Source organism: Notolabrus celidotus, chromosome 4, assembly GCF_009762535.1.
Source record: "Notolabrus celidotus isolate fNotCel1 chromosome 4, fNotCel1.pri, whole genome shotgun sequence".
Taxonomy (NCBI): Eukaryota; Metazoa; Chordata; class Actinopteri; order Labriformes; family Labridae; genus Notolabrus; species Notolabrus celidotus.
Window position 1 is genome coordinate 27,628,888 of NC_048275.1, and position 18,955 is coordinate 27,647,842.

General features: G+C 40.6%; 1 protein-coding gene across 1 annotated transcript in view; it reads right to left on the reverse strand.

Moving 5' to 3' along the window:
* Positions 1–18,955, reverse strand: part of LOC117811550 (adhesion G protein-coupled receptor A3) — a 251,293-nt gene that overhangs the window by 208,810 nt on the left and 23,528 nt on the right. The window contains exon 2 of the mRNA XM_034681900.1: positions 13,667–13,738. Within this exon, the coding sequence (XP_034537791.1) occupies positions 13,667–13,738 (72 nt within the window). The remainder of the gene's footprint in view (positions 1–13,666; positions 13,739–18,955) is intronic.

The following is an 18,955-nucleotide window of genomic DNA, read 5'->3' on the forward strand; positions in this document are numbered from 1 at the left end:
ATAAATATACCATATGTGGGTTGAACTTTGTTGTGGAGCAAGCTATAGCTTCTTTTGTGTCTGAGCTACCTGCAGGAAGAACACCACTTAGAGCAACAAATACTTGACAGGAGACGCCGCTACTTACAGCAAAATTCTAACATGCAACAGAAAACCGCACTTCAGAGTAATGTTGTTTTCAGCATAGATCCATATGGTTGCCTTCCACCAGTTGGGAAACACAGGCTTGAGTTAACAAACAATCTGGAGGCTGTCTTGGGACCCCATAGCAAAGGACACAATGAAACATGTATGAAGTGCTTACGTACACCGGAGTTCTCAGGTTGTTATCAACATTCTAGTGAGGGCATAGCCATCAAACACAACATTTAAATGACTGGGATTTGCATTCCTCAATCAGAGTAATCTTGATTCCTATGACAATTATTCAATCTGTGAAACAAACCTACAGTGCATGATCCTGTGTATTCTCTCTTCAAATGCTTTGCTCTTCTCAGTCTGAGTGTTCAGTTATCTAACATGCTGTTGATAATGAGCTCTCCATAAGCTGTGTGCACACATTCAATATTTCACAATTAAGGCCTTCCAGGGAGGTGAGCACATTATGCCACCTGAGGCTTTTAATGTAAAACACAATTTGCAGTAAGAACATAGAGCATAAACACATTAGCACAGCGAGAAGCAGCAAATCTGAATATGGGGAGTCTTCTAAATACAGTACTTTAAATATAGTAACAGAACTGGGAAATAAAATCAAAGTATTGGCTCTGATAATAGCCCGTCTCAAACAAATAATGTAAGGTAAACAAAAACCCTGGCCGCCATTCGAGGATTTATGGAGCACACACACATACAAACAAATGGTAACTACCTTTGGGAGACATGCCCCACATATCCACTGTAGATACAGCTGGAGCAGCTCAAATGAGATGAATGTTTAAACAATAACCGTTTTCTACTCCCTGCATGTTTGAAGAGCAGGAGCAGCTCTCGGTATAAACTCAGACATTTGTGGTTAATGTTTGAAAAGCTACTGAAGTGCCTCCCAATTAATTTAAACTGTGCTGTATATCTCAGCCTGCTCGCTTTCTCCAGAGCCATGTGACCCGAGGATATCTGCCTGCTCGCTCTGTGACACTAATGGGCAGATTCCTCCCTGAATCTAGATTATTACCACATCACACTCACTGACACAGTGGTTTGCACACACACACACTGACACACACACACACTCACACACATTTACACGACCAGACCACACACATTCTGCAGCCACAACCTCCATGCAGCTTTTTCTCTGATAGTAAACAGTTTTTAATCATACAGAGTCTCATTAAATAGATCTCACTGCTGATGTAATTATCAAAATATCATCAGATTCTCAAAAAGGTCAAATCCGACATGGAGTGCACAAGCAAATAAAAGTGCAGCAGGCAACGGATACTTGGGCACCCATCCAGATGGAAAGTGATGCTGCCTGATGCTTCCATTGTAGGCGCACTTAATGAAATGAGACAATGACAGAAACATTCATTAGTATAACTTGTTTCATTTTTCTCAGTGGCACGTTGTTGTACAGAGCATGATTTATGTACACAAAGGCATCTTGTTTCCAGTAAATAAAATGAGTCAACTGGGGCCAACCCTTAATAGTTGACGCCTGAATAATAAGTTCATTTGAGTCCTGGTACCGCTTGTGTTTGTCAAATCTCTCTGTATATAATTTTTTTTTTTGCCATTGTCATGGCAAACAATGCAATGCAGAAGCACTTTTGCGGATAAGTGTTTTGTGAATTATTACCAGGATCATATGACAATCAGCTAAAACATTATGACCAATGAAAGGTGAATTCAATATCATTGATGATCTCTGTACAATGGTACATCATGCAGGGTAGGATACGTAAAGTGTAAAGATGTGAGCCACTTTGACAAGGATCAAATAATGATGGCTTGATGACCGGGTCAGAGCATCTCTAAAACTGCAGCTCTTGCGGATAACCAGTGAACCATCTACAGAGTCATTGGCAACCAAGCCTCATTGATGCACTTGGGGGGTGAAGTCTGGCCCATATGATCTGATCCAACTGAAGAGCTACTGGAGCTAAAACTTCTCAAAAAGTTAAAGCTGGTTCTGATAAAAAGGTGTCAGAACAAACAGTTCACCACAGTCGGTTATATATCCGCCTGCTTTTTCTCTCTATACAGATTGTTTTTTCCTGCATACACCACAGCTCACTTTTTACCTTAAGCTGCACTATGGAATGTTTCTGTTTCAGTCATCACCACCATCATCATCACTGCAAAGACCTTGAACAATAAACACTGCATGGTGATTTTCCGAAGAAGGCTTTCAGAAGGGAGGTACATTTTTTCAAGGACTCTGCGTCAGTCCAGTTGCCTGAATATTATCCCATTTTATCTCAACTGAAAAACTTGCATCAGCTTGACTTCCCTCACACTCTTAGTATAAACTGGCTCTGTCATTTGAAACACCAGTTTATTGGCACTAGCCCTAATGCTAATGTGGAATCAGTTTATTAAAGCCATTTATTCACATGTTAAATATGCATAGGTCAGTTTGCAGATAAGTTCAGGGAGGGCATGGCCACACTCACTGCATAACAAGACTCAGACACAGATAACCACCAGCTGATTGTATATAAATGTTTGTTGAAAGCTGACTGAAGGGGGGAAAGGTGGACAGTCAGACCAATTAGCCAGACTGAATGTGTATGCGTAGTGACAGGCCTGTAGCTACCGCTGCCAGAGCATCAGACAGTAATGGACCTCCCTCTATGAATGTGTGTGTGCATTATGTAAATATAACATACAGTAAGCACCACAAGGCCAAGGGGCAAATATTAATTATTCAACCATCCCAGCAGGACAAACGGCACAATCAAATAGTCAATTTGTAACAGTCAACACTCTTTTGTATTACAGTAAATCGAAAGTGCTTAAGTTTATGAAGAAAAGATATGAGTGTTTGCTCAAACGTTTACACAGTTTGAGCCCAGTTGAGGTGATGATTAACATTTCTCAAACACTGCTGGAGTGCAATTTCTGCCTACCGGGTGGATGAGCAGTACTTATGGGATATTTGCAGTGATTTTCTCAGACTTCTTGTTACCTTCAAGGAACAGCAACAAGTAAAAAAGCTACTCATTTGTGTAAGAACACCTTCATTTGAGCCAGCACCAAAAATTAAAACAGTCACATAAAAACAAACAGAAGCTATTTTACAGCAGACGGGGATAATGCTCCAAGAAACCCTGAACTGTGAAGAAAACACTTTCTCAGTTAACAGCTCAGCAACTGTATCTTATTTTAGAGCCACTGTTCTCATCGGTATGTGAGATTTCTATCACAACAAAGGAGAAGTTCAAGGAGAGTGTGAAGCAAATTCTTCCAAGAGATGCTTTTGATGCGAGGCCTCGAAACAACAAATAAGTCCCGATACACCCCAGCTGGGAATAAATATTGTGGATATTTCTATTCACTTATCAGATTTCGAGCATCTATCTGCAACTTGTTTAATTGAGGGAGGCAATCTTTGAGAGGGGAAAAAAAATTGAGAGACGAAGAAGAACTTCCAAACTTGGTCAGTGAATCGGTGACGCCCATGCTCCTCACATGTTTCTCCTCAACTGTGACCCAGCAGCAGTCCCTGTCTAATAACAACACAAGCATTCATATTTCAGGCTGCACTTTGATCCATTTAAGGCCTCATATTACCCCGAGACCACTAAGATAAACAGAGAAATAAAAAGGAATGCTGATGCACAAAAGGGCAACCAGTGCAATGCTCTACAATCAGTTTTAGCTTTACATAACCAGCCTGTCTCACTGTGAATTGATGAAATACAGTAGCTTGGTTAAGACATATTGCCACAAAATATGATGCTGTAATGATTGTTGTGTCAATGAGCTGTCCAAGTTAGTAGAGCATAAATAGTACAAGGCTCTAATGAGGATTGTATTTAAGGGGGAAGGATGGGTCAAGCACACAGAATCCTTTCTCTAAAGAAGGTTGACTCAGTTGACTCCTTTAAGAAGCTGATTCAGTGTATGTATGTATGTATGTATGTATGTATGTATGTATGTATGTATGTATGTATGTATGTATGTATGTATGTATGTATGTATGTATGTATGTATGTATGTATGTATGTATGTATAGCAGTTAATGTTACAACTTATTGCAAACAAGAGAATTCTTTCATTTGTCATAGTAAATAAAATAACCATCTGCCTGCATGAAGGTCACCTTAAATGTCAGATTCAATGTATTCTGTCTCAGTGAGTGAGCAAACAAAGGAAAGAGGGAAACAGATCTGACAGTCATATTTTGTGTTGTTGTTGTTTGCACTGTTACAACGACATCAATGTAAAATTCTGATTAACTACATTAATTGACTTGATTCTGATTGGTCAAACCTCTTGATATATATACATATATATATACATATATATGTACATAAATATACATATATACATATATATGTACATATATATGTACATATATATACATACATATATATATATACACACATATATATACATATATATACATATATACATATATATACATATATATATACATATATATATACATATATACACATATACACATATATATACATATATATATATACATATATATACATATTTTGTTTTTCTTGTTTTTTTTAGAGGCATTGAAATGAGCTTCAGGCTAAATGTTTATCCCACTATTGTTTAGTCATCATTGTTAATTTGAAGTTCAATCAGATTTTGTTTGTATGAAAGTCAATTATACAGCCCTGCCCTATTACATTTTTAAATATCATCATGTAATAGTGTGGAAACCAGGAAGAATGACTTCTGTGGTGCTTTAGCTTATACAGATTTTAATAAACAGACTGACACTCAGACTGCAGACTGGCGTACCTAGATCATTGTATACTTTAATGTAGGGTAATGTAGGTAACAACACACCTTAAAGAACATGTAATAAACTATTGGACAATCACAGTGCAGCTATCACATCATGAGGCTTGTAATAAGACCATTCATATCATAATCAATACATTTAATTTGCAGACAAATTGAAACACATCCAGAATGTGATTGTGACATTAACTAGAAATATATGGTGGAATTTCAGTCTTGATGAAATGATACAATTGTGGTGCACTTAAAACTACTACTTGAAAAAAGACACCCATAATTTTAAAAAATTGCAAAAAAATAGCATTTGATCATACTGACAAAGTGACTAACTAATGTGTATTTAAAATATAAGATTGACTGATCATCTGATTTAATCAAGCATTATTAATGTTAGCAGGTAGATAACCGTCACATTTTTTGCTGTTCCTCTTAATAACCGCTGACCTTTGACCTACTGAGGAAAACCTCAGGGTAAGCTGTGTACGATCATATGATCAGTCCTTCCCCAGAGTCTAAACTTTACCCTGTGTCTATGCAGGAGGAGACAGCGTGTCCTTCAGCAGTTTACCATGCCCTCATCCATCTCCTCGAGGGGAGACAAACTCAGGAGGAAGGCTGACTAGACGCCACCTCTGTGATGGGAACAGCATGAGTTTTTAAACTTTGTAAAGGACGCCTCCTCCCACCTCTGACACCCACTCTTCAGAATGAGAAATAGCAGATGCCTTTCTGAATCCTGATACCGTAACTGTCACTGTCACTGCTCTGAGCCGAGGTCCACTCTGTCTGCTCAGTCAGCCTTCACATTCCTCAGGCAGGACAAACAACGTTTGGTCAAATGGACAGAAAAATAGACCCACTGCTCCCAATAAAAAACATTTAGACAGTCTGCAGGGAATAAAGTGCCTGTCACATCCACCTCCATAACAATAAAAATAACAGTAAAGTCCCTGAGAATGCTTGTAGCCCAGAGGAGTGAATGTATTTCTAGAGCAATGCTGCCAGTCTGAAAATACTTGTCTTTTTGTGAAATCACCAAATTATTTCGACTTATAGTTTTTATTTTTTTGGTTAAACCTGAGAACTCTGCAATGAAGTGAGTCCATGCTTGTGTGATTATGTTTCGTATTATGTATTTTCTTGAAGTAAGTTCCCACCCTTATCCCACAAATGTGCACAACCTAAGCTATGGTATTTAAAGCTGGGGTTAGTAATCAGATTTAGATACACTTTTTGTTATACTGGTTAAAATGATCTTTATGTCCTGATGGCAATCAATACATAATGTGTTCTTAAAAAAGAGCGAAGAAAAGCTGCTATCTACAGCCAGAGTAAACCTGGGAAAACACCAACCAATCAGCCTTTTTTGGGTGCCAAAATTTTAAACCATTCAAATCCCGTCCTGCCGTTCTGCCCGCCTCCTGCGCGTACATTTCCCCGGCGTGCACTCTGAGTCCCCGTCTCCTGCCGCTGCTCCCCCTGACTACTGACTGTCCCTCTCGCTCAACCTCGGGCATGTCCCCTCTGACCCGATGAAGTGCTTTGCTCAGGACTGTAGTCCAGATCAGAGTCTAAAAAGCTCTCACCACGGGGCTCTGACAAGCAGAAGAATGAATGACATTTAGTAAGTCCTACAGAAGAGGTATATGTATTGTAGCGTCCGTCCAGACGCTGTAGTGATGACGAGCCGATTCGTGAACACATTTAGTTTTAATAACCGGTCACTGTCGGCCGTTAACACGCCAACCAACAAAGCAACAATCAATGTTTGAATGAATGAAGAACTTCTCCTCTTGTCTCTCCTCTCTCCCGCTCACACACTGTACACCTCTCCTGATGCCTTCACTGACTGTCAACACCGTAGGAATTAAGAACATCTACACTGAACACGTTTAACAAACAGTAGAGCTGTTACAGTATTATATGTGTTATAACTTTTCTCCTGATCTTGTGTCACTGGTACAACTGGATAATGCTAGAATGACAGTTGTGAGTACTAACAGCAGCCATATTTATTTGTGTTTTTAACTTTCACTATGATAATGTTTTGGTGAGGACCGGTTTTGAATCAGTCACCATCATTTGGTCGCAAGTCAGCGGCGCTCGTGCATGTGAGCGGGGGGGGGGGGTGTCGTTTTGGAGGAGCTCTGAGGCAGGAGGGGAGGGGTTAGACGGAGTCATGAGGACATACTACATTCAAATTCATGCTAGTTTTCTGAGACTGCCAACCCCAGCTTTAAGACAAACATACACAAATTATTCTTCATACCCCAGAAGTTGAAACTTGGTATTTTTAAATTGTTTTTTCAAATGTTCTTCTTTTTAGGACCAGATACATTCACATCTAATAGAAATACTACATTGGTATGCTTCAATGTACACACCCCTTAAGATTGTTTGACCTTTGCTTAAGCTATAATGGTTTTCATTTTGGATCAGTATAAACATGATTTTGCAAATACTGTATTGACCTGAGTATAGGACAGATTTGTATCTCCTTTAAACAATGTAAAGGTGGAATTGTCATGTATCTGGGGCTTAATTAAATGCCAATATCAGTTCTTAAGAGAGGACGGGGCCATCCATTCGTAAAGCAAGTATACCCCACATGACTGAGGTTAGCCATGAATCACAATGACAGCACAAGGGGGATTGAAGATGGAGCAGTACAGTGATGGTCAAACAGAGTGGCTTAAAAGTAGGCCTGGTTATTAGAAAATTGAGGCAGGGTTATGGTACCACTTCTAAGGCAATGGTTATCAACAAAGCAGTCATTGAAAAACTGTCAAACAGCCAAGAAAAATGTTCATTAATCCAAAGAACTGCATGCTCTTCCAGTTTTATGGTAATGAAATATCTTGATCTCTTTTTATTTCATCCAAAACGAACTATTCATTTTGAAAGGTGTTGAAAACGTGATTTTATTTTCATCATTATTTTAAGTTCAGATTGCTTTCCGTATAAAAAATAAATAGTCTTCAAAACATCTTTTTTCTAAGAATTGGTGTTGAAAGGTGGGGTCATCTTATAGTTCAGGTCAGCTTATATTCAGGCAGACTGAGGCCACACTGCTGCATTATAAGCATGTTTTACCCTCTGTACTTATAGTAATGTCATAATGGACTTAGAGCTGGTTTGTGTAACAGAAAATCAATCATCTTGTTATATCATGGGTACCAGAAGTGTGTTATTTAAAGAAACACCCAAATGCACATTATTTTCTGTGCAAATTTGGCTGAATTGAATATATATTCTCAGTCCCACAGGTCCCTAAAACATTTCAGATTTGTTGCAGTGTAATCAGTTTGAAAGTGTGCCAGCCTCGTCCGTTCACACAGATAGTTCCCACACTGGGGGCTTTCTGCGGTGGGAACCCATGATGAAGCAGCAAAAGCTTCAGTGTCCTGACCAGAGAACAGTGATGGGCTTTGTTCCTGCTTCACTCCCATGGGACCCAGTTTGGCTGATGGCACTGGGCTTGTGTCCGTACGGGGGGATCCAGGCCATCATCCAACATACAGGGATCCATTAAGAGGGCACTATCTGAGCAGGCAAATCCCATTAAGAGGACTTTCCTGAGGGGATTAATAAAGTTGCTGATGTGCCTTTGCTCTGGAATTGAATTCCCTGATGATGATAAGAGGGAGGAAGGAGCACCTAGTGAGGTTTGATGAGCTTCAACTCTTAAATAAGAAAGAAATACCTGAACATGGCGGACTTCCTGCTATACTCCCTGTGGCTACCTTTTAACGGGCTTGTTTTCCTATGTAAAAGGAAAAAAATCATTCTCTTATCAGTCTTCTGGTAAAAAAAATCATAGCACCCTAAAAGATCATTGAAGCGTCAGTAGAGAGGAACACAAAATGAGTTGCATCTGTCAGTCCAATCTCTGCAGTTTTTTGTCGGAATTTTCATCATTACACACAAAGCAATCCAGGTGCAACAGCATAGCAGGCTGTGTGATAAACAAAATCAGTCTAAAAATAACAGAGTTTTTTTTTACTGTGGGTGGAATAATGAATAATGAAAGAATAATTGCCAAAGAAATGGGAACAGTATTAAAACAGGTGAAATCATGTGGCATCAAGTAGTTTCATATTAGAACTGGAGTCTTTCTGACAGTCTTTACAGGACCTAGGACTCCAACAGGGGTCGCTGAGACAACCTAGCTCCAGTTGTGTCCTGCATCTTAGTTATCCCAGTAACAGTTGTGCTCATAAGTTTACATACCCTGGCAGAATTCGTGATTTTTTTGGCCATTTTTCAGAAAATATAAATGATAAGAGAACAACTTTTTTTCACTCATTTTAAGTGGTTGGGTGAAGCAAAATTGTATTCAAACAACTGTGTTTACTCTTTTTATATCATAAAGACAACAGAAACTACCCAAGAAACCATCAATTCTGCCAGGGTATGTAAACTTATGAGCACAACTGTATGTACCCAGTTATTTGTTCTCAATAGCACATTTGGTTGTCTGGTCAATTTTTGGATTGGGTAGCAAAACTGTTACTTAAAGAGAAACTTGTAGGGTTTTTTTTGTACATTAATACTAAGCCTTGTCCAAAACAGTCCTTGTCCATAATGGACATAATGGACACAGATGTCATACGCCTCAGTTGCTGTCAGCTGTCAGGCAGCAGTTTGAATCACTTCTTCCAATCCACACAACCAATCACAGCTCTGTCTAACAGTAGCACAATCTATTTAAACACGTCTTCCCACTCACTAATTCCTTCAACACCTTTGCTGCGCACACTCTGCTGCTGCTGGTTAAACTTTGCCTCCTCCACCCCAGCCTCCTCCTGTCTAGTCCAAATATCAGTTTTTTTTGCAATGCACTTCACTGCACTGGAAAGCCAAAGCAGACTACTTGGCTAGCCCAGGGAGCGCTAAAGCAGAGCCTTTAGTTCCAAGCATAACTGTATTTCAGTTTGGCAATAAATGGTTAAATCTATGAAGAGTGTAGTTGACTGAATTTTGATAAATTAAATGTGTTTTCTACAAATCCAAAAAAAGGTCCCACCCAGTCAGTTCAGTCAGTTCATACACTGAAAAGTTTAGACTAAAACAGTGGTTATGTCTGTGTAACCTTGGGGTAATGCAGACATCTTCTCTGGAGACTCAATCGGACTCAACTTAGACTTGAAAACTTGGAACTAAGGACTCGATGAGGATATGAGGTTTTGTGACTCGTTTTACACACCTCTAAACTCTTGATTCAAAGTAACCTTTTAATGCTGTGAACAGGGAAATTCCTATCACTGCTGCTGTGTTAAGATGGAGGGAAAAACGTCACAAAGCAAAGACAAATTAAATCGAAATTATCTGCATGAGTTGATATCAGCAGCAGTAAATGAGAAAATCTGTTGTGCAATTTGAGCAAACAAACCCTTTAATGAACAAAACCTATTTTCTTTTCGTTAAATTTCCATTTCATACAAAGAAAAACCTGTTTCATGTTTTTATTTCTGCCTCAGAAGCTCCACAGCTGCAGCCTAAGCGTTGCAAACACAAACACATGCGTTATTAAGCCTGTCAATCAGCTGACAATTCAGCACAGCCCTCAGATCCACTCAGTCAGGCAGGAAGTCAGTCAGCTGGGCCAGACGAGAGAACAGCTGGCTGCCACTTTCAACTCACTGACGCTACCTGGCCTTGCATCAACTTGGAAACGCACATCTCTGCCAAGTGCTGCATGTGGCAGGACGAAGGGACGGATGGACAGTCTGTACCCAGAGAGAGAGGTGAAGGGGGGGACAGGACACGTAAACTGCTGCTCCAAGAGGTCAGCCCCCACAAACCTGTGACTGTGAGTCCTTAAAAGCCTCATAATCATCGCTCTATCAGTGAGGAGCTGCAGGGCTGAAGGTGGAAAGGTTTAATGGTGCTAATAAGGCCCGGGGAGACAGGTGACATCATCCTGTAGGCCGAGCTGCTACCCAAAAAGGTGTGGAAGAGGAGCAGAATTATTCCACTGACATTATTCACATCTGAGTTTAACTGTCAAACAGTCAGGGGAGACGGGGACAACTGGCTGTAATAATATTCAAAGCAGTCACTGATGCGGCTTCCAAGTGTGAGTGTGAACTTAACGTGTGTGTGCGTGCATACATCTGAGGATGATTGACTGAAAGGGAGAGAGTTATGAAGCCGTTCTCTCAGTGTGATTCCAGCCCCCCTCTGATTCTGCTCATCAGCAGCCGATGTCAGTGTCACCATCAGGTGGGGAAGCAGTGATCGCAGGGCTGGACGAGGTGAAAGCAATCAATAGTTGACTTCAGGGGGGCAGCCTTCATAGAGCTCATCATCAGGCTGCACACATACAGACCTCTGGGACATGTGATGTGAGGCTCATTGACATGGACGCAGTGCAGTCAGTCCCTCTTACACTGCATTAGGCCTTCATATGATGTTATATATTATCCCTTTCAAGACGTTTACTGTGGCAATTGAGGTGAGGCATGAGGTCTGAAGGGTGAAACCCACAGGTAGGCTTCCTGCTAACACTATTTCACACCCAGCAGCTGCTTGGTCAAAGATCCTACAAAAAACAGACCATTTAGGTTAACCTGCATTTCAGTTTGTTGTCACTTCTGCAAAGGCAGGGCCCTATGGTCAAGTCATCAATATCAGGTAAGAAATATTTGGTTATTGTGAATAAATAAAGCTGTTAAGTTAGCAAGACTAAATGAGCACTCCCCAGTTAAACCTTCAAAATAAAATGTGCTGACAAATATTTTACGTTTCATGATTTTGGGTCATTAACAGTCGTTTGTAAGTAGTAAACATTTCAAGAAGGTGTCATTTTGGTTGTAGGAAGCATTACTCTATGGTGAAAATAAGGACTATCATGATTTTCTTTGTGATGAGGACTAATATGTATTCAGGGAGGTAGCTAATGACCAGTGTTATGGGTAACGTGTCACAAAGTAATCCATTAAGAGTATTCAGATCACCTTTTTGCTGCAAAGAGTAACGTAACATAACGTGTGACTCCTGGAATTTGCGTGTCCTTTAAAATAAGTAATGTGTTACTGAAAAAAATGCTGTATTTTTCTTTTGTCAACACAAAACAGAAAATCCCAGATGCATTTGCACTGATTCTTCTCCCTCCAATTTATGGCAGGTAGTTGCATACCAGCTAAGGTAAACCTACATTCATGTGAGTGTGCATGCGTAACTAACTAATTCAACTGGTGCTGTAGTGAGATGACAGAGCACACATGTAGAGTTAGTAATGCAATACCAAACACTGATAATAACGTTGCATAATATTTCCTCCAACAATCCTTTTATTCTTATACATACAGAGGATATCAAACTCGCAGCAGGTAAATCAAATTATTCAAGAAGTCTGATAATTTTGCTCTTCCTGGGAGAGCTTAAGATGTTACCAATACAGACAAGATACAAAATAATTTCCCAATGTTCTGGTTATAACCCTAGCTCTCCTACCAGTTGAACATATCCAGAAATCGTCAATAATGTGCCTTTAAGGCATCTTAATCAGATGCCAGAACCAACTCATCTGGAGGCAAAAGGAGGAGTGTCCCCCACTCTGAGCTCCCTAAGTTATCTGAGCTCATTTCCTCTTCTCTAATGGTGTGGATCCACTAAAAATGACAGATTCGCTGATGCCCACCCAGCCTCAATTTCAATCCAAGCAGCTCCCCATCAATGTCTTTGAATTAACAGTGTATTCATGTTTCTCTTAAGATGGATGACTGTAACATTATGATTGTGAAAAGCTGTTCAATAGTGGCCCTGTAAGTTTGGTCCATTCACTGTATATTACTATGGATGGCATGCTTCCATCTTCCCATTGTAAAAAGTGGAACCAAAATACCACATGGATGAATTCTGACATGTGCAAGAGACGTTTCAGACATGAGGTCAAGTCAACCCATCCACCTACAAATAACAATCAATACTTTTCTAAAAAAAAAACTAGGGCATAAATCAACATGATCAGAACTAAACTGCTACAGAAAGCATATTTGGAGGAAAATGTATTTGATGTGTTTTTTAAGTTTGCTGTTTGACCCATGTTCTACCTGTTATAATGGAGGATGCGGGCTTTATGACCTATACTGCACCCAGTCTCCAGGGGGATCCCTAAAAGTTTTGGCTTCACTATAAGGCAGCTGTTGTGACATCAATTTTTTTACACAGCCTATAGTTTGGTGCATATTGAAAGGGATACTAGCATGCTTTGGGCAGCAGTTTGATCAGCTATTTCTGATGTAACAAACGTTTTTTATGTTTTCAGACTTGCATACAATATCAATATCTGAAGGAACTATAGACTTAATATTGACCCAATGTTCTGAATATACCTGGCTTGGCTGTTTAATCCATCCACCCATTGCCCTCGACCACAACCGCAGAAAGACTGTGCCCTTTATTCCAAGTCACCTAACTGCGATATGGTCCACACATTAAAGTAGAGGACAGCTTACAGAAGAGATGCTATGGTACCAGGGTATGCAGGGTACTTCAAGCGTTCTAATTTGAAAGGTAGGGCCACTGGCCAAATAGCATACTGACAAGAGGGGGGTGAAAACTAGCTGCTCCTGCAGAGTAAACTGTAATGAGGATCTCTTTATTCCCTACATGCCCCACATTTTGCCTTTTCTGCCAGTGACAGAGCGACACGGCTCCAGTGATGACAGCTATTAGGACTCAGGGGAGAACAAACAAGTAAAGAGAGTTTGATTTAGGCACTCACAGTTTTTCCAGGGCAGCCAAGCCATAGAAGGAGCTGTTCCTAAGCAGGGAGATCTTGTTGTTACTCAGGTTTCTGTTGGAGATATGAGGAAGAAAAGATGAGATGAGAATACAGAGTGTTAAAGGAGGTATACATTTGTAAATCACACAAAACAGAGCTGCAGGAAATTACTTATTCAAATGGTTGCTAAATTGTTTATCCTCTGCCTGTCAATATGCTGGTGAGAGATAAGGATTTATGCCTGATGAGATTGAAGCTGTAAATTACTCATCCCGGCCACGTCTCTGTCTTGTTTATGGCTGTTTGTGGTTCAGATGGGTAATGATCCAGCACCACCCCAGCCCTCCACTCCTCCATGTCAAAATATCGGCCTAATAGAAGAGCTTACAGAAACGCCGCTTCAGCACAATTCAATCATCCATTGCTCACATTACAACGGTAAACAAATCAATGAGACACACCACAGGGATCTCTAAGTGATGGATTAATATTCACAGGCAAGGCAGAGGCCCCGTTTAGACTTTCCACCGACAGTCAACGGTTTTTTTTCTTTTTCCGTTTTTTTTTGTGTGTGAATTATGAGGGTGAAAAACTACGTGTTCTTTGAATGATGCATTTGTCTGGCAGGAAAGAAAAGCAGTGCTTGGACAGGACTTCCAGTTAAGGCATATCACACACACACAGATACAAACACATAAAATCATGTCACATTATTCAACACACTGCAAGGACCTTGGGACTTGAGCTTTCCCTCAAACCCTTAGCACAACAGAGTGAGAAAAGCAGACCTGAATACTATCACATAAACACGAATACACACCAAAATTATATTACTATTCTAGTGAGGACTCCCCAATTCTAAACCTCAGTACTTACCCAAACCACAGAGACAAACAACAATGCATTTTAATATTTATTTTCTATCGAGGATTTAATCTTTATTTAAGAGGTTCTTGGTGTCTTTTCAATTTTCCCCACAGCAACCCACCTTTATTACATAAATATTCATCATGGTAGTTTTCATTGTCAAACCAGATTCTGTTCTTTAAACTTTACATTTCCTCTGAGAATCCAAAGAAACTCTCCAAAAGACTGACATAGTTTTGGTTGTCAAAGGTGTCAACACCTTCTGGTTCCACTTGCTTAAAAATGAGACAATCCTCATCATTTATATGTTTTATTGGATCAAAATGAATTTAAAAAAACTACAGATCTGCCGTCACGTTTCCAAACAAAAGCTGCTGCAAACAAATGAGAGAGCAGCAGCGGTCGAGGCGCCACTAAAGAATCCAATTAGAAACAGAAAAATTAAAAAAAGTGAAAACTTCCAGAAATGTTTAAGGTGCGCTGCATGTGTGAACGCAAACATCTGAAATTTTCACCCCAGCTTTAGCTGGAGTTTTCCTTGCCAACCTCCCCGGAAATAATAAATCCCTGTGAAGTCTGGGTGAGGACATTTGAGAGTGCAACAGGAAGTATTCAGGAAAATTAACCACAAACAAGCAGGGAGTGGGTGATGCCTTGTGCATCATGTGACAGGTGTTCTGTTAAGTTTTACTGCTTTGTTAAAAAATGCTTCAGAGTCACAATTAAATAGCAGAGGCTCTCTGTTTGAGCTTGTGATTAACATTCTTTGATCACAGACAGGGGTTATTATACTGTAAGAATACAGCAAGCATGTTTTGGAACTCTATTATGCACCCTTTATTTAGTATTGGAGGGGAGGTGCGTCCAACTACACCAATATATCCTATCAAATGATAATAATGTTCCCAGTGGTGACAAGCCCACATGATTCTGTCTCTACACGTGCAGCAGTCCCTCCAGGATTTCGCGGGATTTTTTTGTGATTGTTGCGGCCCAAAAAGCCTGAATTTGCGACAGCTTTTTGAAAAAATTGCGGTGAAAGTATCGATTTTTTTTGTGTGGCTTTTTTCCCCCAATAACATCTCAGGGGCAAGTACATATGCTAAATTACAGTTGTTTTTAGAAAACATTCTTGATGTGACCACTGTGACTGTTTTTTGATTATCTTGATTCACAGTAAAATGCCATGAAAGGACTATATTGCACATTTACGACGGTCCCTGAATGCACCTCGCAGCGACAGAGGCACAGACAGTCAGTTCACGGCACTCTGAAACAAATCTGCATCTTTGATGACTATGAGATGATCCAAACTTACTAAATGTGTCTGATGTTTCACCAAACTGGAATAAATCAAGCTGTAGACTCGGAGCTTTTTACGGTAATGGCAGCAACAACGTCAAACGTCAAATAGTAAACAGACGTCCCCCGGTTGTGTATTTGTCACTAACGCATACCGGGGGTAAAAATCATCAATGAAGATGAGACTGATGCATGGAGGTGAGGAGAGCTGGTTCATAAAGCACACCTGCTGCAGGTAGAGACCAAGCGAACACTGTGCCCCTCAATCTATAAATAACAATGTTGTCATCGTCACTTGTCCTGCCTGCTGTCCTCTCTTTTCACCCGTTCTCCGTGCGTGTTTTGCTGTTGAAAAGTGACGATCAAGTGAGGACTTACATTTATGTTCCAAGGAAGTGAAATTGATGGTGAAACCGATGACGTACAGGGGCTGAGATTGAGGTAATTGGTCAAATTTGCGGGAAAGTTGCGGTGATTGTATAAATTGCAAGGCTGCGAAAAAATTCCGCTGATTGGTTGAATTTGCGTTGATAGTTGCGATCGCGAAATCGCAACTTCCTGGAGGGACTGGTGCAGAGCTGCTCAGTTGCATATTTCAGTGGAAAGCACTTTTCAAAAGAAGACCAGAGTGACCCGGAAAGTGTGACATGTAATGAAATGAAATACACATCAACCAGTGAGACTGCCTTAAACTTGCTTCAGTCTTCCAGTGTGTTATTTTTCATTCAGTATTGTGATCATTGACACGGTAGGGAATTTATGAACATATATGTCAGGGGTTGAAAGAGAAAAAAAAGAAATGAAGTTAAAGAGAAAAATGTGAGGATCAGCATTTTTATCTTTGAATAAGATTGTAAAAATGTACTCAGCATCCTTTTGATATCCAGCCTCCAGACACCCCCTGTCCAACAGAGAAAACGACAAGCTGTGAGGGGACGTGTGAACACTCAACTCATAAAATTTTCAGGGCCAGAGCTCCTGAAATGACCAGAGTGCAAAATAACTTGAGTGTTTCACAGTCACTAAGCTCTAACAAACAAACCAACAGCCCTACACTTCCACAGAATGTGGGGGATGAAGCTGGGTTTTGTTGACATGCAGCTGCACTTCATCCTACACGCTGTGTGTCTCTCTGCTCTGCCTCTGTCACAGCTGCAGCCCTTTCTCAGCATCGAAACCACTCTCATTCACAGGTCGGCTAATACCAGCATACCCCCACACACTTAAACTCATATCCATAAGACATTGCCTTTGTCTCTATCGATATGAAATGCAGATCTTTGTTCTGTTGTACAAAACTCACAGGGATAAGCTTCTTTTATTTCACTGATGTAGCTGAGGCAGAGGCTTTGGTACAAAAAAAAATCACTAGTTTTGGTTTTGTATAAGCTTTTGTGTAGAGAAAAGTGAATAGTCAAAGAAATGTGTTTATCGGCTTCAGATTCTGTAAAACATCACACTTAATGCTTCAATATTTGGATGCTTCACAAAAGGGATTGCATGTCATGCTTATTGTGTTGAGTTTTGAAAATGTCTCTGAAGATTGGGCAGAGAATTAAAGCAAAATAAAAAAGTGTATCAACACATAAAAACACAGGACACACAGTCCAGTCTGGAGTTATGTTTGAAATCCCAAAGCGACTTGTTAAGACTGTATAACTGCCAGTGTTACCTGCTGCTCGAGTGCAAGAGACGTTTCAGATATGAGATCAAGTCGACCCATCCACCTACAAAATAACTTTCACTGTGTTTGTCCTGTAAAACCTGAGCTCGCTAAAACTATGCACCAGAGAGCCACTTACTGCTGCAAACACTGTGATAAACCAGGACAGCACAGGTAGTTAAGTACACCACAGGAGGATAAGAAATGCTACGTGTGGTTAAGGAAAAGGAAGCTAACTGTGTGTAAATCCTTTCCAACAATTTAGATAAAGTATATCAAGGCAAAATGATCATTTCAACAAAAGGGGGGGACCAAGCACGTGATAGGAGAAGGAAAACAGATCAACAGCTGGACAAGGTTTGGACTTTTTACGGTGGAGTTGTTTCAGGTACCCGATTATAGTCAGTGGCACTGATATTTGGGGAGAGCTGGTATAGTTCCAGCACAAAAATCTATCTCTACCAATGTGGGCGGATAAATCTATTGTAGCCATGAAACATACGCAAGATTAAGAAACGATATAAACTGAACAAAAATATAAGCATCTCCTTCCCATAGAGTTGATCAGGTTGTTGATTGTGGCCTGTGGAATGTTGGTCCACTCCTCTTCAATGGCTGTGCCAAGTTGCTGGATATTGGCAGGAACTGGAACAGGCTGTCGTATACATCGATCCAGAGCATTCCAAACATGCTAAATGGGTGACATGTCCGCTGAGTATGCTGGCCATGCAAGAACTGAGATGTTTTCAGCTTTCAGGAATTGTTTACAGATCCTTGGAACATGGGGCCGTGCATTATCATGCTGCAACATGAGGTGATGGTCGTGGATGAATGGCACAACAATGGGCCTCAGGATCATGTTACGGTATCCCTGTGCATTCAAAATGCCACCAATAAAATGCAACAGTGTTCTTTGTCCATAACAAATGCCTGCCCATACCATAACCCCACCGCCACCATGGGCTACTCGGTTAACAACTTTGACATCAGCAAACCGCTCACCCACACGACGTCATACACACTGTCTGCCATCTGCCCTGTACAGTAATAACCAAGATTCATCCGTGAAGAGAACACCTCTCCAAAGTGCCAGATATCATCAAATGTGAGCATTTGCCCACTCGCTGGTTACGATGACAAACTGCAGTCAGGTGGAGACCCCGATGAGGACGACGAGCATACGGTTTCTGACAGTTTGTCCAGAAATCATTTGGTTATGCAAACCGATTGTTGCAGCAGCTGTCTGGGTGGCTGGTCTCAGATCTTGGAGGTGAAGATGCTGGATGTGGAGGTCGTGGGCTGGTGTGGTTACACGTGGTCTGCGGTTGTGAGGCCAGTTGGATGGACCGCCAAATTCTCTGAAACGCCTTTGGAGACGGCTTATAATAGAGAAATGAACATTTAATTCACGGGCAACAGCTCTGGTGGACATCCATGCAGTCAGCATGCCAATTGCA